We start from the raw sequence: 21,885 nt of genomic DNA, 5'->3' as shown, positions 1-21,885 counted from the left end.
GGAAAGCAATATGGCAGTTCCTCATAAAGTTAAACATAGAATTACCATTTGACCATAAGACCTGCCAATTCCACTTCTGGGTATATACCCAAAGAGAGTGAAAACATGGTTTCAAATAGATTCTTGTACACCTGTGTTTATAGCAGCATTATTCACAATAGCCAAAAACAACCCAAGTGTGCCCATCAGCAAATGAATGGATAAACAGAATGTGGTACATATTCACAAGGGAATACTATTTTGCCCAAAGTATGAATTTTGAGACATGGAAGACTCTCCAAAATATTATACTTAGTGAAATAAGCTAAGCACATAAGGACAAAAATTGTATGATATCACTTACAAGAGATGACTAGAAATAGCAAATTCACAGAGATTTTAGAAAGCAGATTAGAGACTACCAGATGGATAGAAAGCAGATTAGAGGCTATTGGGTAGATGGAAGGAGGAAGGAAGAGGAAATGTTTGCAATTTTTTTTTAAAACGAGTTTAATAATGAAGTATTTCATAATACATAAAAAGAATACATGGAACATACCATTTCTCAAGCACATTAATAAAACACCCATTATCCACTGGAAAAACCCAATGCTACTAATACTGTTGAGACTTCCAACAACCACCTTCCAAAGGAAACCAGTACCATGCATAACTGTTCTTTAAAATTTTTATGTATATTTAGAGCAGTTGTACATTTACAGAAAAATCATGCCCAATTTCCGGAATCCCCTGTACTTGAATTAATTTTTAATCATTTCTTGCTCTCCTATATAGTTTTACCATATGTGTATATATAATTAATGTTCAGTTTTGCATTTAAATTAATGGTGGCACACTGACTTCAGTCCTTTGCAAACTGCATTCATTTCTAACTCATTATGATTTTAAGACTGATCCATGCTGATGTGTGTAGCTATGATGCATTCATTTTCACTGCCACCTAGTATTCTCCTACATGTCTTTGAGATTTGAGTTGAAAGTACCTTTCTTTAGGAAAGATTTTGCTTCTGCCAAACTCCTAGGAGCTCCATATATCTAGATGACCTTAAATTAAAATTCTCACACATTCAAGTATTATTTTTTGCCTTTAATATTTGTCTAACGTTTTTAGATTATTTGCAGTCAGAAGGTTTCAGGATCTCCGCTTCACAAAATTGGTAGGAATGGAAGTCTCTATATTTCCTGAACTTTAGTATGGTACTTACTGAAACTTACATTTTATTCACTGTTTTTTTGCCTTTTCTCTTCTCCTAGAATGCAAGTTCCTTGAAATCAATGCTGTTTTGTTATATTTATCTGTGTATCTCTTACAGTACCTAGCAAAATACATTGTACATACATGGCTTTCAATGAATATTTGTTAAATTAAAAGATAAAATAAAATTTTGAAAATATTGGGACCATGAGTGACAAACAATCTTTTCTGTGATATATAATTTATTATTTTCCTTATTTTGCAATATAGATATGTCAGTAAACAGGCTAACTGCCACAGATGTAAAGGAAAAAGATTTTAGTGTATGAAAGAGAAACATGCATCTAGAACAGAGAAGAGTCTTATAAAGCCCCCCAAATATACTGGAAATTAAAAAAGATCGTAAGAGGATACCATGAACAACTGCATGCCAACAAACTACAAAACTTACATGAAATGGACAATTTCCTAGAAACACATGAACAACTTACACTGACTCAAGAAGAACTAGAAGACCTCAACAAAGCAATCACAAGCAGAGAGACTGAATCAGTCATCAAAAACTTCCCAACAAAGAAAAGCCCAGGACCAGATAGATGGTGAATTCATAGGTGAATTTTACCAAGCATTCCAAGAAGAATTAATACCAATTCTGCTCAAACTCTTCCAAAAAAATGAAGAGGGAACATTATCTAACTCATTCTATGAAGCCAATATCACCCTAATACCAAAACCTGATAAAGATACTACAAGAAAACTCTAGACTAATATCTCTAATGAAAATAGATGCAAAAATCCACAACAAAATACTTGCAAATTGAATCTGATAGCACATTAAAAGAATTATACACCATGACGAAGTGGGTTTTATTCCAGGTAGGCAAAGGTGGTTCAATACAAGAAAATCAATTAGCGTAATACATATTAACAAACTGAGAGAGAAAAAAACACATGATCATCTCAACTAGCGCAGAAAAGGCATCTGATAAAATCCAGAATCCTTTCTTGATAAAAAACTTTGAATGAGAGAAATAGAAGGAAAATTCCTCAACATGATTAAGGGCATATTTGAAAAACCCACAGCTAACCTCATACTCAACAGTGAGAGAATGAAAGCTTCCCTCCTAAAATCAGGAACAAGACAAGGATGCCCACCATCACCACTATTATTCAACATTGTGTTAGAAGTTCTAGCTAGAGCAATTAGACAAGAAAAGAAATAAAAGGCATTCACATTGTAAAGGAAGAAGTAAAACTTGCACTATTTGCAGACAACATGATCCTATATTTAAAAAACCTTGGAAAAACTACGACAAAGCTACTAGAGCTAATAAATGAGTTCAGCAAAGGGACAGGATAGAAGATCAACCTGCAAAAATCAGTAGTGTTTCTATACATTACTAATGAGCTATCCGAGGAGGTAATCAAGAAAAAATTCTATTCACAATAGCAACTAAAAAATCAAATATCTAGGAATAAACTTAACAAAGGATGTAAAGGACTTGTACACAGAAAACTACAAAATATTGCTAAAAGAAATCAAAGAAGATCTAAACAAATGGAAAGATAGTCCATGTTCACAAACTAGAAGGCTACATGTTGTTAAGATGCCAATTCTGCCCAAACTGATCTACGGATTAATGCAGTATCAGTCAAAATTCTAACAGCCTAATTTGTGAAATGGAAAAACCAATTATCAAATTTATTTGGAAGGTAAAAGGGCCTCAGATAGCCAAAAACATCTTGAAAAAGAAGAATGAAGTGGGAGAACTCATGCTTTCTGACTTTAAAGCATATTATAAAGCTACAGTGGTCAAAACAGCATGGTACTAGCATAAAGATAGAAATATTGATCAATGGAATTGAATTGATAATTCAGAAATAGACCCTCACATCTATGGACAATTGATTTTTGGCAAGGCTTTCAAGTCCACTCAAGTGGACAGAACAGATTCTTCAATAAATGGTGCTAGGAGAACTGGATATCCATTTCAAAAGAACGAAAGAGAACCTCTATCTCACTCCCAATACAAAAATTAAGTCAAAATGGATCAAAGACCTAAATCTAACAGCCAATACCACAAAACTCCTAGAAGAAAACACAAGGAAACTTCTCTGAGATCTAGTAATATGCAGTGGTTTCTTAGACCTTATATCCAGTGCACAAGCAACAAAAGTAAAAATAGATAAAAGGGATCTCCTCAAAAAGGAAAATTTCTGTGCTTCAAAGGACTTTGCCAAAAAGGTAAAAAAAGCAGCAGACTCAATGGGAAAAAATATTTGGAAACCACGTATCTGATAAGAGTTTGATATCTAGAATATACAAAGAAATCTTACAACTCAACAATAAAAAAACAAATAACTCGATCTAAAATGGGCAAAAGAAATGAATAGACATTTTTCCAAAGAGGAAATACAAATGGCTAAAAAGCACATGAAAAGATGCTTATCTTCACTAGCTAGGGAAATACAGATCAAAACCATGAGATATCATTTCACCCCTATTAGAATGGCCACTATTAAATAAACAGGAAACTACAAGAGTTAGAGAGGATGTGGAGGAAGAGAAACTTTTGCTGGTGGGAATGTAAAATGGTACAGCCTCTGTGGAAGACAGTCTGGCAGTTCCTCAGAATGCTAAGAACAGAGTTGCCCTATGATCCAACAATCTCGCTACTCGGTATATGCCCCAATGAAAGCTGGGACACAAAAAGACATTTGCACACCGATGTTCATAGTGGCATTATTCACAATTGCCAAGAGATGGAAACAGTCCAATTGTCCATCAACTGATGAACAGATAAACAAAATGTGGTATATACATACAATAGAATAGTATTCAGCAGTAACAGGGAATGATGTCCTAAAGCATGTGACAGCATGGATGAAATTAACCTGAGGGCATTATGTTGAGTGAAATAAGTCAGACAAAAAAGGAGAAATATTGTCTGATATCACTAATATGAACTAATTATAATATGTAAACTCATGGACATGGAATCTAGAATATAGGTTACCAGCAGATGGAATTAGGCTAGAGAATGGGAAGCAGTTTAAGATGTGCAGAATTTTTAACTAGGTTAAATTTAAATGAGTGGAAATGGATAGAGGCAATGGTAGCAAATTATTGTGGGTAAATTAACAGTGCTGAATTGTGTGTGAGTGTGGCTGATAGGGGAAGTTTAAAATCATATATATCAACAGAGGAAAGCCAGAGGTTAAAACATGTGACTGTGTAATTCAGTAAATCTTGTGGTGGACAATGACTGTGATTAACAGTATAAATATTAAAATTTTCCTCCATTATCTAGAACAAATGTATGAAACTATTACAAGGAGTTAATAATAGAGTGATATCTGGGAAACAATGCACCTACTGCAAGCTATGGACTATATTTAACAGTAATATCTTAATATTCTCTCATCAACGGTAACAAAGGTACTGCACCAATGCTAGGAATCAATGATGGGGAGGATAAGGCATACAGGATATTTTTTTTTCTCTTTTTTCTTTTTTCTGCTTCCTGGAGTAATGAAAATGTTCTAAAACTGACTAAGTGATGAGCGTACAACTATGTGATGATACTGTGAGCCAATGATTACATATTTTGGATGGATTGTATGGTGTGTGAATGTATCTCAATAAAATTACATTTAAAAAAATAAGGAAGAATAATGCAACAGGAAAAAATGCACTGGAGGAGAGGACACTTTATTTTTAAAGTTTTCTGAATTATGAAGAATTCATGAAGCATGGTTGATGATCTCAGATAGGATATTAAATTATGCAATAACAATATATTTTTGTTCTTCCTGTGAAAACTAATACTCAAGAAGTGTTGGGATTTTAGCTAAGAATCTAGTCATTAAAAGAAAATATTTATTGAATATAACATCTCCATTTGGCAGAAAATAACAAGAAGGAACTCCTGTCTATCTCAGTTGTTGACGGCATTCTGCACTTCACAGTAAACTTACGATGTCAATTAAAGTGTAAGAACATCTCAGCAAAGGAATAAAAGAACATGGAGCAAAAATAATTTGTTTTATATCACAGTATAAACCACATGGAATGTTTCAACAATAGTCACATAAATTATATATTGATTATACTAATAACTTAGTTCAGAAATTCAAAGAAAAGAAGAAAAAAGTGATTTTTTTTTTTTTTTTTTTTACGGATAACATTTTATCAACCATTATATTTAGTAGTAAGTGAAAACCAACTGAAAAAATGTACTGTGACCTTACTTGTTACAAACTGGGCAGGAAGCTATAATACCACCCTGAAGTTCACATACCACATATGCAGCCACAATTTTCATGAAAAAAGAATAATTCATGAAACCAAGATCTTTCAAAAATAAACATGAATAGGAAAAAGTCACATCTGAATCACTGCAGTAGCTTTTATATGTGTATGGGTGTGTAATCATCTGAAAAGCACAACTAAAAAGGAAATCTATTATTCCTTTTCCCTACTTAACTAAATATTCGGTCTATCTATAATCAGCTGGTTAGCATGAAGTATTACTAAGGCACTATTTTTACAGAACCCATTTTTATGGGTTTTGTATGTTACACAAACAGTGGTTTTGTTTTTTTGTTTTTTTTAAAATGCATTCTCTCTCTTTTTTTTCATTCTCTTTTATGCTTCCTTTTTAAGTCAAACCAAAGCTCTGGATCTTGGCATAATGGTAATGCAAGTGGAAACAAAAATATTTCAATCTTCAAAACATCTCTCAATTTCACTTTATTTGGTTCTATGGCATTAAAGTTGCATTTATCAAAAATAGATTTTTAAAGAACCCTAAATTTAAGATAATTCAGGGTTTCTTTCAAATTGTAAAGAAATAGAAAAAAACTTTATTCTAATAAGGCCCTGACTACTTTAGAAAAAAATACTTAAAAACAAATATTATGAATCATAGCTGTAAAATTAGTAACTAAAGAAATCCCCTTCCTGGTGGGGAAGGGCTGCGGACACTAAATATACCATCAATCAAAAAAAGAGATTTAGGATTATTTTTAAATTCTTTGCAGATGGTTATCGCTATACCTTTTTGGAACCTTTTATTTGAAGTAATTTTATCATTAATAAAAGCTGAATGCCAATTAAAAGGAAATCACCCAACAGTACAAAAGAAAAAATGTGTAAATGATATGAGCAGATAAATCACAGAAAAAATACAAAAGGTCAAGTTTTATGTGAAAAGCTGCTCAACCTTATTTGTAGTCAGGAAAAGACAAATTAAAACTAGAAACTATTTTTTCATCCATGATTTTGATATTTTTAAAAAATCTGATAATAAGCCTTGTCGACAAGGGTGTAGAGAAATAGGCATTCACACATGGTAAAATGATACAGACAAAAATCACATACAACTTAAAACTCTCTCAGTAGGGAAATGAATAAATTATGAAACCATGGAATATCTAGCTATAAATCTATATATTCTGACATTAAGAGAACCAAGATATGTTAAGTGAAAAGCATGTTGCAAAACAACATATTAGAAATTGCTTCTATAATTTTTATTGTTTAAAATTTAGATAGACAGATGATAGGCAGACAACATGCATGCATGCATGCATACACACACGGAGAGAATGAGACTATAAGGAAACACACCAAACTGTTAGCAGTAGTTTCCTGATAAGACACGTGGGACTTAAAGTGAATGGAAATGAGAATCTCTAGAAACATTATTTATACAAATCATTAAAAAAAAGAAAAAAAAGGAAGCAAGAAAGGAAGAATATCATGAAATATCAAGAAAGTGGTAGCAAGCTTACCTCAATTGCCACCTGAAAAGATATCAACCAAATTACTTCAAATAGGAACTTAGGATCCACCATTAATAGTTCTAATTATTTATGACTAATTTGATTCACAACTGTACTTTCACACAAATAGTTATGACTGGCCTGTGAAATCAACTGTGGTGGTTTAGAACTATATACCCCAGGAAAAACATGTCCTTAAATTTAACCCATTCCTGTGGATGGGAACTCTTGTAAATAGACCCTTTTGATGCAGTTACTTCAATTAAGATGTGGCCCAGCTGAATCAGATAGGTCTTAATCCTATTACTGAGGGCCTTATAGGGCAGATCACAGAGAGAGAAAGCCATAGGGAGCAACCACAAGACGAACACCAACAGAACCCAAAAGAGAAGGGAGGAGCCAGGAGAGGCCACCATGTGCACTGCCATGTAACAGAAAAGTCAAGGACCACACATTGCCAGCCACCAGTTCCAGAATTCCAGTCTTCTTGGAGAAAGCAATGCCTTGATGACATCTTGATTTTGGATGTCTCCTAGCCTCAAAACCATGAGCCAATAAATTCCCATTGTTGAAACCAACCCATTGCATGGTACTTGTTTTGGCAGCTAGGAAACTAAAACATAAACTGTGGATTAAGTAGAATTTTGGAGCTGAATGGGGTTTTAGGGACCATCTATACTGAGATTTTATGGCTCTCTATGACCCGGCCTCATCTGACCCATCCAGCCCCACTCCATGTCAGCAATACTCCCCTCCAGGTAACACACATATGGGTCTCCAGCCCTTGACATGCCTAATCCCATTTTCATGCTGTTGTTCATATTCCTTCCTTCTTCCTCCTTTCACATTTATCCCAGGTCCTTCTAGGGCCATTTCTAAGACCCTGCTCTCTGCCCTTGAGTTTTTTAGGGTTATTTCTTCCTTCATTGATCACTTTTGTCTGGGTTATAGCCTGCCTTAATTTTCTAGTTGGGATAGCCTCCAGCATAACATTGTGATATCCTTTCACACTATTCTACGTGTTCAAGGCTTATTTTCCTAATTTATAATTATATTTTTTACACAACTTCACAGGTCTTTGCATGATGGTGAGCTCAACAAACACTTCTTAAATGATGGGGAAACCTAAATCAAACTGTTTTAATCCCCAAAACAGCTATGTATATGGCCAGTGCTAGGCTAAACAAAAACTTTATACAGATTAGAAAAAGGCATTCCTTCTGCCAGGCGAATGCAGCCTCAAATCAGGTTATCTAGCTTGGTCAATGGAGCCCAGGCAGGTTTCAGCTCAACCCTATGCAACTGTCCATGGTAGCACTTGCTACAAGAATACAAACTGACTTTAAAAACAATAACAACAACAACAACAAAAAAAACAGAAAGAAAGAAAAAAAGTCATATTTTAACATAAAAAACTTATAAAGGAAGTTGTCCCTTGTATTTTGTTTTACTAGAATTTTATTCTACTGTATCACTCTAAACCCGGACAATTTCTCTCAGCTTGTGCATTAGATAAGTTACATAGCAATTTTCTTGCTGTTGTACGTTTTGTAATGGAATTTCTTTCCACAACCAATATTAACTGAGGGTCAAACTCTAAGTTAGGCCTGAAGCTGGGTCAAGAGATACAAATGGGGTACATGCCTCAGAGCTTACATCTTAGTGAAGCAATCTATATTTAGAAGAAGGCAATTTTCTTAATGTTTTACTTACCGATAAATTTGTTTTGCATAGTCTCCAATAGAGCTTGGTGAGCATCTTCAGCTTGCAAAGCAAGTGAACACTCTCTTGCCAGTATGGTGCGGACAAGATGCTCTCCACATCCTGGAAACCCAAGGAAAACAAGAACAGTTGAGGAAAAGCAGCCTAAATGCAGTTCTTGTCTCACTAGCATTAAAACACACTTATGCAACCCTTAGAAAGTAGTTTTGTTGGAGAATAATTCAGTGATGGATGAAATGATTTCTATAGGCAATCTGGTAATTTTAGTAATGAGATTCAGCAGAAACCAAAGAAATACATGATTATCTAATCACAAAAGGAGACAAAGAAAAATAAAAGGAAAACTCTTTTTCATAGGAATGCTTTACATAATACAGGAAATCAGATTTTCCACCAAGTAATATCCTAGGGTTCTCTCTCATTTCCATTGTGGATTACCAAAGACTCTTGTTTTACAATTTATTTACTTAATTACAATCACTTAGCATTAGTCTCCCAGTAAGTGAACATCTCTGGCCATTAGCAATTTTCCCTCCAAAACCCCATAGAACTGGGCACAGGGTCAAATTCCAGGTAGCCAGAGACAGCCTGAATTCCCCCCACCTCCTTTTCACTGAAATGTCTACCGCATATCAACAGCTCTAGAATGGACTTAATAAATTTCAGTGTTTCATCCACACAAGAAAACCCTTCTTGGCTCACCAGCATTAAAATACACTTATGCATCACTTAAGTAGTTAGGTTGGAGAAATATGCAGTGATGGATAAATTGATTTCTATGAAAAATATGGTAATTTCAGTAATGTTAGCAGTTTTGGCAGAAACTAAAGAAGCAGATGCACAATATCTTTACGATGTTTCATTAGAATTTTTTCCCATTAAAAATGATTCCTGCAAAGGGCATTATGTTTGTTTATTAGAAAATTGGCTCTTCCATTAATTCACATAACAAGTAAAGGGTATCAAATGATCCAAGCATTTAATGAGAAGAATGCTTCAACTCTATGCTCCAAAGATCAACAGCAAAATAAAGAGCATCTCCAGATCCACTAAGACTCCCTGAAAGGACCAGGGACAAAGTAACTTTTTTTCATGTCATTTAATCTCCATGCACACATCAACACACATTCACACACCCAATATACTGGTAAATGGAGGAAGAGGGTTTCTAAGCCAAAAGAAATATGCTGACAGCTGTTAAGTGAAACACATTCTTTTAAATAATGTATAAAAATTCTTAAGTCCATGAAACTGAAACCAACACTAAATCTGATTTGATGCACAGTTTTGGTTAGCTAGTATGTATTGTGACACAGATTAGACACTAACAACAAATCTCCCTAAAAAAAATGATCTGTATTTAAGTGGGTTCGTGTCTTCCATTTCAGAAATTTTCTATGCATATATACTTTCCTCCCCTCTCTTCTCTTCCTTTTTCCTCCTCTGTCTTCTCCTCCATATATATAACTATATATACACATACACATGCATATAAACATATATTATGTATACATACACAATATGCACTCATTGCCAAAAATTCAGCTAAGAAAAGTGTGAAAAATAAAGTTGAAAAAAATTGTGGGGGAAGAGATCCAAGAGGGAGGACTAGGAGAGACAGAGCAAAATTCTCCTCCATAAAGAACACTAGATACAGGACAGAAAGCACTCCAGAACAGCAGTTCCAGGGTTCCACTGGCTGAGCAGGGACTTCACCCATAGTGAGTGTGTACTTGGAGAAATCAAAAGACTGCATTCAAGACGGGTGAGTGTTCAGCCCAGAATGCTGCTGGGGAAAGGGTGGCTGGAGCTGACAGAAGGCATGGTGGGGAGTAGCCTACCACTCCCTGGGCACCCTCCTCACTACCTGGCATGGGTGATAACCATTCACAGGCCCACAGTCAAGAGCCCCTGTGCTAGGGACTAGAGGTTGGAGCAGGCAGACAAGCATGGAAGGAGATTTCCACACCCCATGAAGTCACCTTTGCATCTGGCTGGGAGACAAACCTTTCAAAGCCCCACAGCTGAGAGCTTCCTTGAGGGAATTCGGGATTAGGCAGGCTTGTGATGGCATCCACCCATCCTCAATGGAAGCCCAAGGTGTACACAGCCTAGGGGGAGGGGTGCCATGCGGAAGTTGCCAGGAGCCCTCCCCCAATCCCAGGAACTCGTGAGCCACTGCAGAGAGGGACTGTGGGGGCATTTGAGCTGAAGGTGAGATGTGCAGCACTGAAGCCCCAGAGTGCTCCACCCACAGCCCCAGAATGGCCAGGACCACTGTGTTCTAGAGTGGACTCCCTGCCAAACTGTACAGGGCACACCCCCACACACAGAGCTGGCAGCCCCCAGTGCACACAGAAAATTGGTGCACTGACTGGGCCTCCACATGGTTTGGACCTCCAGTCGGTAGACAGACAAAGTTGGGGAGAACTGGCTTGAGCATAAGAGGTGGCTCAGGAGTGCAATCTGCTGGTAGGCCAGGGAAAGTGCATTCCACCAAGCTGTGGCTCTGCAAAATTATAGATAAATGATCAACTAATTCTGCATATCCTAAAAGAACCCTATCAAGAAGAGCAAATGCCAAGAGGCCCAAAACAGAAAATTATAAAGCATATGAAGAAACCAGAAAATATGGATAACCTAAATGCCCAAATTAAAAAACCAGAGAAGACACAGAACTTGGAGCAATTAATCAAAGAAGTACTCACAAACATCAATATCATGGCTCAGGATATAAAGGACATGAAGAAGACCCTAGAAGAACATTAAGAAGAATTTGCAAGAGTAAATAAAAAAAAAAAAAAATGGATCTTAATGGAAATACAAGATATTCTTGATCAAATTAAAAAGATTCTTGAGACACATAACACCAGATTTGAAGAGGAAGAGGAACAAATTAGTGAACTCAAAGATACAGCAATGGAAAGTGAAAGCACAAAAGAACGAATGGTGAAAAAAATCCAAAAACTTTAAATGAATCTCAGGGAAATGATGGGAAACATGAAGCACACAAATAAAAGAATCACTGGTGTTCTAGAAGGAGAAGAGAACAGTAAAGTGCTAAGAAAAGAATTGGAAGACACTGTTGGGGAAAACTTCCCACCCCTTCTAAATGTCATAAATACACAAATCAAAGATGCCCTATGAATTCCAAATAGAAGAAATCCAAATAAACCCACTCTCTTTAGACACATTCTTATCTGATTGTCAAATGCTGAAAAGAAGGACAAACTTCTTAAAGCAGCAAGAGAGAAGTGATTCACCACATACAAGGGAAACAACCTAAGATTAAGTAGTGACTACTCAGCGGGCACCACGGAGGTGAGAAGGCAGTGGTATGACATATTTAAAATCCTGAAAGAGAAAAACTGCTAGCCAAAAATTCTTTATTGAGCAAAGCTCTCCTTCAAAATTGAGGGAGAGCTTAAAATTTTCACAAACAAATGCTGACAGAATTTGTTAACGAGACCTGCCCTACAAGAAATACTAAAGGGAGCTCTACCAGCTGAGAAAGAAAGAAAGGAGAGAGAGAGGTCTGAAGAAGGGCACAGAACTGAAGAGCTTTAGTAAGGGTACCCCAAAGGAAATAGGGAAAAAAATATATCTGACAAATAAAAACTGAAGGATAAGATGGCTGATTCAAGAACTGCCTTCAAAGTAATAACACTGAATGTGAATGAATTAAACTCCCCAATTAAAAGATATAGATTCGCAAAATGGTTTAAAAAATATGAATCATCAATATGTTGCTTACAAGAAACTCATCTTAGACCCAGAGACACAAAGAAATTGAAAGTGAAAAGATGGAAAAAAATATTGCATGCAAGCTACAGCCAAAAGAAAGCCGGGGTAGCAATACTAATTTCAGATAAAATAGACTTTAAATGCAAGGAGGTCATAAGAGGCAAAGAAGGACACTATATACTAAGAAAAGGGAGAATTCACCAAGAAGAAATAAAAATCATAAATGTTTATGCACCCAATTAAGGTGCTCCAGAGTACATGAGACAAACATTGGCAAAACTGAAGGAAGCAATAGATGTGTCCACAATAATTGTGTGAGAATTCAATACACCACACTCTCCTATAGATAGACCAACCAGACAGAGGACCAATAAGGAAACTGAGATCCTAAACATGATTAAAGAAATAGACTTAATGGACATATTAGAGCATTACATCCCAAATTAGCAGGACATACATTCTTCTCTAGTGCTTATGGAAATTTCTTGAAGATAGATCATATGCTGGGGCATAAAATAAGCCTCAATAAATTTAAAAAGATTGAAATTATTCAAAGCACATTCTCTGACTACTAGAAGTCAATAATCAAAGATCTAGAACTTCACAAATATCTGGAGATTACACTACACACTCCTAAACAATCAGTGGGTCAAAGAAGAAATTGCAAGAGAAATTGCTAAATATCTAAAGATGAATGAAAATGAGAACACAACATATCAAAACTTAAGGGATGAAGTGAAGGCAGTACTGAGGGGGACAGTTATACCTCTAAATGCATACGCTAAAAAGGAAGAAGGAACTAAAATCAAAGAACTAATGGAACAACTGAAGAAGCTAGAAAATGATCAGCAAATTAATCCTAAAGCAAGTAGAAGAAAAGAAATAAGGATTAAAGCAGAAATAAAGGATATGGAGAACAAAAAACAATAGAGAGAATAAATAATAAAACCAAAAGCTGGCTCTTTAAGAAGTCAAAAAGAGAGAAGACCCAATTAAACAAAATAATAAATGAGAGGGGGGACATTACTGGTGGATTCTGAAGAAATTAAAAATATCATAAGAGGATACTATGAACAACTGTACACCAATAAACTAGAGAATTTAGAGGAAATGGATAATTTCCTGGAAACACATGAACAACCTAGACTGATCAAAGAAGAAATAGAAGACTTCAACAAACCAATCACAAGCAAAGAGATTTAATCAGTCATCAAAAAGCTTCCTACAAATAAAAGCCCAGGAGCAGATGGCTTCACAGGGGAATTCTACCAAACTTTCCAAAAAGAACTGACACCATTCCTACCTAAACTCTTTCAAAAAATTGAATAAAATGAAACACTACCTAATTAATTTTATGAAGCCAACATCACTCTAATACCACAACCAGATAAACATGCTACAAGAAAGGAAAACTACAGGCCAATCTCCCCAATGAATATAGATGCAAAAATTCTCAACAAAATTCTTGCAAATAGAATCCAAACACACATTGAAAATATCATACAACATAATACAACACATCAGGAAATCAAAAAGGAAAAATTCAAATTATCTCAATAGATGCTGAAAGAGCGTAAGACAAAATTCAGCATCCTGTTTTTGATAACAACACTTCAAAAGGTAGGAATTGAAGGAAATTTCCTCAGTAGGATAAAGGGCATATATGAAAAACCCACAGCCAGCATAGTACTCAATGGTGAGAGACAGAAAGCCTTCCCTCTAAGATCAGGAAAGAGACAAGGATGTGTGCTGTCACCATTATCATTCAACATTGTCCTAGAAGTTCTAGCCAGAGCAATCTGGCAAGACAAAGAAATAAAAGGCATCCAAATTGGAAAGGAAGAAGTAAAACTGTCATTATTTGCAGATGATTAAGATCTTATATTTGGAAAACCTTGAGAAATCGACAACCCAACTACTTGAGCTAATAAACTCAGCAAAGTGGCAGGATACAAGACTAATGCACATAAGTCAGTAATGTTCCTATACACTAGAAATCACCTAATTGAAGAGACACTGAAGAAAAAGAAGGAATGAAGTTGTGAAACATATGACAACATGGATGAACATTGAAGACTTAATACTGAGTGAAATAAATCAGACCCAAAAGGAGAAATATGTATGTTACCACCAATGTGAACTCAGTAAAAAATGTAAATTAAGTTTCTTATAGTATAGAATATAGGGGACCTAAAGATACAGAAGCTAGTGAAAGGGAACGATAATCCATATGTACAGATATAATAATGAGGGTGGTCTTAATGGTATGGGAATGGTCAAGTGTGACTATGGTTAGTTAATGGGATTGTAAGTACCAGTGATGCATCAAAGGTGAACATATTTGTAAATGGTTGTTTAAATGCATGTAACCCAAAAGTGTTAACATGATATACTTATAAGGTATGACTGGTGCAGAGCGTTACCAACAGAGTGGTATATGGAAAAACTGCCCATTATGTATTAGCCTATATTTAATAAGAATATCTTAACAACTCTACAATAATACTAGGGATGAATAATTAGCAGCTGATAAGAGCTCTGGGATGTATTATGTTATCACAATTGTTTAAAGTTGAAAGTGATGATGACTGTGCAGCAAAGTGAAGATAATGCAAAAAAATGACCATTTACCTTGGGATAGAATATACATTAAGTGAAGTTAGGAAACCACTACTTAATAAATCAGGCCCTAAACTCGAGGCTTGCTCTTGTGAAATTTAGGGTTGTAAATAGGAGGCTGAGGCCTCCTAAAATTATGCCTAAGAGGCACCTCTAGGGAACCTCTTTTGTTGCTCCTATGTGTCCTTTCTCTCTCTAAGCCCAACTCAGCAAATAACCCCCCACCCCCTAAAAGGGACATGACTCCCAGGGGAATGAATCTCCCTGGTGACACGGGACATGACTCCCAGGAGTGAGCCTGGCCCTGGCAGCGAGGAATTGAAAATGTCTACTTGACCAAAGGGGGGAAAAAAGAAAGGTAATGAGCTGAAGTCACAGTGGCTGAGAGATCCCAAATAGAGTCAACAGGCTATTGTGAAGGTTTCTCTTATGAAACCTCCAGCACAACATCCCAAATGGGCACAGTATTCCACGCCCTTGCCAACAGTAGTCCCAAAATACCTAGGTTCCTATCTGAGATGCTATAAAAGATTCACTCACTAAATTTTATCTTTCAAAAACTTAAATCCAGCAGAGTATCCCTATACCAGACAAGTCCTGCAACCCAGAGGCAATAGCCTCTTTAAGATCAACATGCAGATGCAGCCCCCTTCCCCGTACTACTGAAACCCTCTTTAATAAGAACAAGTTAGGGTGTTCACTGCCTAGACACCCCCGAAGATGGGGAGAGAGATTAAGTGAGAGGAAGGGGTAGCAACAAACAAGATAAGATTTAACAAAGGTCTATGAATACTGAAACTTTACATAATTAAATATATATATATATTTTTGGATGTTGGGGTGTTGGAATGGCTAGAAGGAGGTAAACAACATGGTGGAACTGAAGCCTATAGCATCCTTTGGGATTTGTTCTATAGCTGCTCAATGAATTGTGCCTTGAAGGTCTTCACCTTTCTGTATATACCTTGTAATGCGTAATAGGGAAGGGACTGAGACTGTGAAACTGCAACCCTTAGCAATTGTTGAAATTACCTATATAACTGCTTGTTGAGCTGTACATCGAGAGTTGACACCTTTCTGTATGTGTATTTTACAATAATGGAAATGACTGAAGTTGTGGAACTGTGACCCATGACATTCTCTGAAATTTGCTCTCTAACAACTTGTGAATTTGTACTTTGAAAGTTATCACTGTTACATATATACGTTGAAGTTCACAATAAAAAAAATTGCAATATTTTGCCAGAAATAACTTTATTGTATTTTTTGGTAAAGTGTAAACATCCTTCAAGATGTAAATATCTCTTTGTGAATATCTACTTAGAAAAAGATACGTAACAATATATTTTAACTGTGTGGGCAGGATTATGGGTGATCCCTATTTTGTTAGATTTTTGCAATATTATTTTTATAATCAGGAGAAAAACAGCAATAAAACTAACAGAAAAGAAATCATTTTTGACTCTTACTATGTAGAGATACTGTGCTAAGCTCATGAAATGGAATAAAGTTTAATTCCCTTTGTGCACATATTTGATGTTGAACAGTGAAACATTATACTTTGAGACAATAATAATTGTTAGGAAATTGGTATATTATAAGCCAAATGAGTGTTCAGAAGGTTATGTACACATGCCTTAAGTCAAAAAGCTAAACCACATGAAGTTAACATTACATCAAAAATACACAATGTGTGTCAGGGAGACTATTTCCTATGTTGTTATACAGGACTATATGGCATTTTCCAATGACTGATTTTTTTTACCCAGAAACTTAAAATTATGACTTCAATTTTCTGACATATATCACCTCTAACAAAACAACCACAGCACCAAAAGCTTATTCTCTTGCAGGTTCCAAATCAAAGAAAAGTTTCACTTTTGTGGTTTTACCCACAAAATTCCAAGGGTTCTTAGAATATGATGCCATATAGCTGAAGTGCGATACAAAGGCAAACAGTTCTATTATTTATTTACAGATATTAGATATAAATCTTTAATTATATCCTCCTTTTTCTTATTATTATTGCAAGTAAGTACACATTTATGTTCTCTGATCTTGGCAAAAAAGATGGATTATACATAGAATGAAGGCTTAACCACAAAACCTAGGAAAAGTGACAAATACCAAGTTCTAAAAGAACTTAGAAAAATGCACACTTATTTAGCATCAATTGAATGACAACTGAATAGACAGAAACACACAGTGAATTCATAACTTAAGTTTTAAAAAGCATTGGTCAACTTTGGAGGATTCATAGGGAACCAACTCATTATTCTGAAACTGATAAATGAAAGGAGACAATTAAGCATTCCTTTCTTTCTTATGGGAATGGTACAAGGTAACATCAGTTTATGAAGGAAGTTTCCTTAAAGATGTTCCCAGTTAATAAATGAAGAAGAAATTAACAGAATTAGAATATAAACATTTGTAACTAACATAATAACTGATACAGGCAACAATCTTCAGTGGCTGCTAATATCACAGAAAGATACAAGCAGATGTATCTATGAAGTAGTGTTTCCCTGACCAAAAAAAATTACAGTTGAACCTAATCAAAGCCTCTAAATTCAATGATCAATTTCCAGGAATAAAAGGCATTTGGTAAAATCCTACAGTTAATATGCTGCTGCATATCATCAGACCTCCCCAAAGATGTGGGACTACTGGCTTGCTACTGAGTTTTCACCTGACTTTCATCCTGGCCATGCCAGATGCCAGTTCCCTGGATTGTGTACCCTGCAGACCAACCTCAGGGATTAAGAAGAGAATCTTGGATTCAGCAGAAACTCTGGACATTCCCACAGCCCTCTGAGGGCCAGCCTATATGGCCAGGTCAACTCCAGTTCATCCCATTCCTTAGCCCAGCCTCGGCTTACTCTTTCCTAGCATGCTTTCTGTTGCAGTGCACCCCATGCCCAAAGACTTCAAAATCATAACACATTGCCTCTCTTCTGGAGATCCTTAACCTTTCACAACTCACACTAAAGATGAACTCATGATAAAAACATTACAAGTGCCTCTTCCCCTCCCCACCACCACACATACACACAAACACGCACACATGTACAACCATAAAGGAGAATGAGCAGATGCAAAAAAAAAAAAAAAAAACAGGATCAACAAACCAAGAAGTAGAGGTAGAAGAACAGGAGTTGGAAAACTTGTTATGGAAAAGGTCAGATAATAAATATTTTAGCATTTACAGGCTATATATGATCTGACATATACATCTTTTTCCTTTTTTTAGTAACTGTTGAAAAGCTTAAAAATTATTCTTTGCTCACAGGCCATACAAAAACAGACTATGGGCCATATCTGGGTTGTAGTTTACACAGTTCTATTATAGAACAACATGTAATACAAAGAAATAAAAGAAGATGGAGCACGATTTTTTTAAAAATCGGGCAATTTAGGAGTGGAGGTGAGGTTGGCAAGAAAGCACAAATTTTTTCAAGGAACCAAATGGAACATCTCAAAGTAAAAATACAAACGTTATTAAAAACTCAATGAATGTAGCAAGCCTCATGAGATGCAGCTGGAGAGAGAACTGGAAGAACTTTCTGTAGAAAACAAAAACAAAAAGCAGCCTAGAATGATCCAGAGATAGAAGATGGGGAATTAAGAAGCCTGGAGCACAAAATGAGAATGTCCAACACATTAACAAGCAATTTGAAAGAGAAGAGAAAGGATAGGGGAACATCACTAATATTTGATGAGCTAAAGAATAAGAATTTTCCAGAATTTAAGTTATAAGTAAACTGTTAAATTGAAGATTCAAACAGAGTTCCAAAGAAGAATAAAAATAAATTCATCCTTAGGTATATCATAGTGAAGCTCTGAACCAAAGACAAAGAGAAAATATTTAAAAACTAACCAGAAAGAAAAAGCAGATCATCTACAAAAAATCTACCATCTAGAGTGAGGGTAAATAAAGACAGTTTCAGCATATACCTCTACAAACCCATTCCTTAGAGGCTTTAGCTCCTGGCTCACATCTACTCTGTCTAGCACTGCTCCTTGCCATAATTCTTGCCGAATTTTTTATATTTACCTAGATGATTCTCTGGATATCTTGGATTCTATGTACTCTGATATCCTCTCCTCAAATGATCTTGTCCTCCAGGATACTCAAAAACTACCCATGACTATGTCATTACCAGTAATATTAATTTCTCCATGAGCTCAATTACACTTTCCCACCCCTCCTATCTTTCCAGCATATCCCCTTGAGCACTCCAACTGCAAAATTTTTTCCATTCCTCCAAAAACTGCAATCCATTAATTCTCCTGCTTTTTCACTATCTCTAACTTCCCTACTCCAACTAAAATTCCATGCTTCATCAAATTATATCAATTCCTTTACTCCTGAAATTCATTCCATTCTTTCCCTCCATACTTTCCTTCATGTCTTTGAATTTGTCTGGCAAAAGTCCATCCTGGTATATCAGTCAGAATAGCTACTCTAGGCTGCAAAACAAATAAGCCCTGAATCTCAGTGGTTTAACACAACAAAAATATAATTCTTGTTAATATTATAGGTCGAATCTGAGTCACCAGGGAGATTTATTCCATGTAGTCACTCAGAAACAAATCTAGGCTGACAGAGGCTCCATCATCTGTGAACATACTACAAAGATCATATAGCTCCCCTACCAGAAAGCTACAGGCTACCCAGGGTCATCTTACCACCTTAGCCTGACAGTGATCTGTTATCAATCCACAGCAGCCACTGTGACCACAGGGTGACACACAGAGCATGAAGTCCTATTTACTCAGGAGGGTAGGAGAGAAAGGACAGACCAGGGTTCCAGACAACACCGCTGGGCAGCCTGACCAGTCCCCACTGTCTTGTGACCCTCCCACCCACACCCCACATCCCTGTTCCATGAAACTTAAAAACAAAATAAACAAACATACATTTAAGCCACTGTAACTGAGTAGTATTTTTTAAGGCCAAATGCATTCTTAATATTAATAGAGAGCTCTTTACTAGTGCAAGAAAGTGGCTCAGGGAAGTTTAACTGAAAGATGACAAGTTCTAGCTACTTCCTCCAGCTAAAACATGCAACTCTGTGTTGCGTTAACTATAATTTCCAATAAATTCACGTAGATGTATTCATCAGACACCATTAGCAGCAATACATAAAAAAGATCATCTGGTTTGATCTTTAACTGAGTTATTTTGGGAAACCCACAATATATTTAATTGCTTCCAATAACCAAATTTCTTTTTAATTTGTTTGAATAAACGAGAGTAATTTAGTTAAAATAAATCCTCTATGTTGCCTGAAAAATGGATTCTTACAAATTTAAGGGCCTCTTTTATCCAGCTGAAGAATGAGCACGTTCCTCAGCCCATGTGAAACCACTTCAGGGAGGCCATCCTTATGATGACTGCGGGTTTGTTTAGAATCCAGAAAGACAGCAAAACTTGAAAGAAACTAGGAGAGTTGAGAGAATATCTTTACTTGCCCCTCATTTAACTGTTTCCAACAATGCCAACATTTCTCTAGTGAACACACTGACTCCACATCACAAAAGAGTTCGGCATCACACAGTAGGGTCTTGCTTACAGGAAAACAGTCTATGTGTTTTATTATTTATTCAATTTTAATTCTAATTCTCTCATTCCCTCCCTCCATATCGCTCCCCTTCTCCCAACTTCCTCCCCCACACCTTTCTCTCTTTCTCTTTCTCTCTCCCCCTCCTCCCTCCTTCCCTCCTTCCCTCTCTCAATCTCTCCCTCCCTCTCCCTACCTGCCCGACCCCCACACACACATATACACCTATCTTAAGGCCAAAAGACCCTGTAGGTCACAGATTAATATGAATAGTTCTATAATCTGGTGGGAGACTTTGGGGCTCTTTATTAAAACCTCAGTTTTCTCCGCTGTAAAATGGGGAATGGAGGTATGAAGTACCTAGTGTTGATATGAGGACAAAAAAACACAATGGATCAATGGATGTAAGGCATTTAGCATGGGGTTGGGCACATCCTAGGCACTTAATAAATACTACAATGTAGATAACAACCACTATGAGGAGAAACATTTTCTATCATTTCCCTGTATCTTTCCTTCCTATTCTCTGTATTTTCCTTCTATTAGGACAAGGTGGTTCCCAGCTAGCCAGACAATCATCACTGAGAGCCTAGAAGAGAATTAAAAAGGAGTTTATTTTATGCTTTGATCTGCAATTCTGAAGACTACTGCTTCAAAGCAAGCTGAGCCTTCACATAGCCTCAAAAGACCACCTAAGGAGGCGGGGCAAGATGGCAGACTGGTGAGCTGTATGTTTTAGTTACTCCTCCAGGAGAATACGTAGAAAGCCAGGAACTGCGTGGACTGGACACCACAGAGCAATCTGACTTTGGGCATACTTCATACAACACTCATGAAAACGTGGAACTGCAGAGATCAGCAAAATCTGTAAGTTTTTGCGGCCAGGGGACCCGCGCCCCTCCCTGCCAGGCTCAGTCCCGTGGGAGGAGGGGCTGTCAGCTCTGGGAAGGAGAAGGGAGAACTGCAGTGGCAGCCCTTATTGGAAACTCATTCTACTGATCCAAACTCCAACCATAGATAGACTGAGACCAGACACCAGAGAATCTGAGAGCAGCCGGCCCAGCAGAGAGGAGACAGGCATAGAAAAAAAACAACACGAAAAACTCCAAAACAAAAGCGGAGGATTTTTGGAGTTCTGGTGAACATAGAAAGGGGAAGGGCAGAGCTCAGGCCCTGAGGCGCATATGCAAATCCCGAAGAAAAGCTGATCTCTCAGCCCTGTGGACCTTTCCTTAATGGCCCTGGTTGCTTTGT

General features: G+C 36.6%; 1 protein-coding gene across 8 annotated transcripts in view; it reads right to left on the bottom strand.

Annotated features, from left to right (window-relative positions):
- TASP1 (taspase 1) overlaps positions 1 to 21,885 on the bottom strand; it is a 656,132-nt gene that overhangs the window by 435,011 nt on the left and 199,236 nt on the right. For all 8 annotated transcript variants that reach the window (XR_005213130.1, XR_005213131.1, XM_037811849.1 and 5 more), the window contains exon 11: positions 8,696 to 8,806. Coding sequence is in view for 6 of the 8 variants with exons in the window: in XM_037811849.1 (XP_037667777.1) it covers positions 8,696 to 8,806 (111 nt within the window). In the remaining 2 variants the exon portion in view is untranslated. The remainder of the gene's footprint in view (positions 1 to 8,695; positions 8,807 to 21,885) is intronic.

This window comes from Choloepus didactylus, chromosome 19 (assembly GCF_015220235.1).
Source record: "Choloepus didactylus isolate mChoDid1 chromosome 19, mChoDid1.pri, whole genome shotgun sequence".
NCBI lineage: Eukaryota > Metazoa > Chordata > Mammalia > Pilosa > Megalonychidae > Choloepus > Choloepus didactylus.
This window is presented reverse-complemented; position numbering and strand designations above follow the sequence as displayed.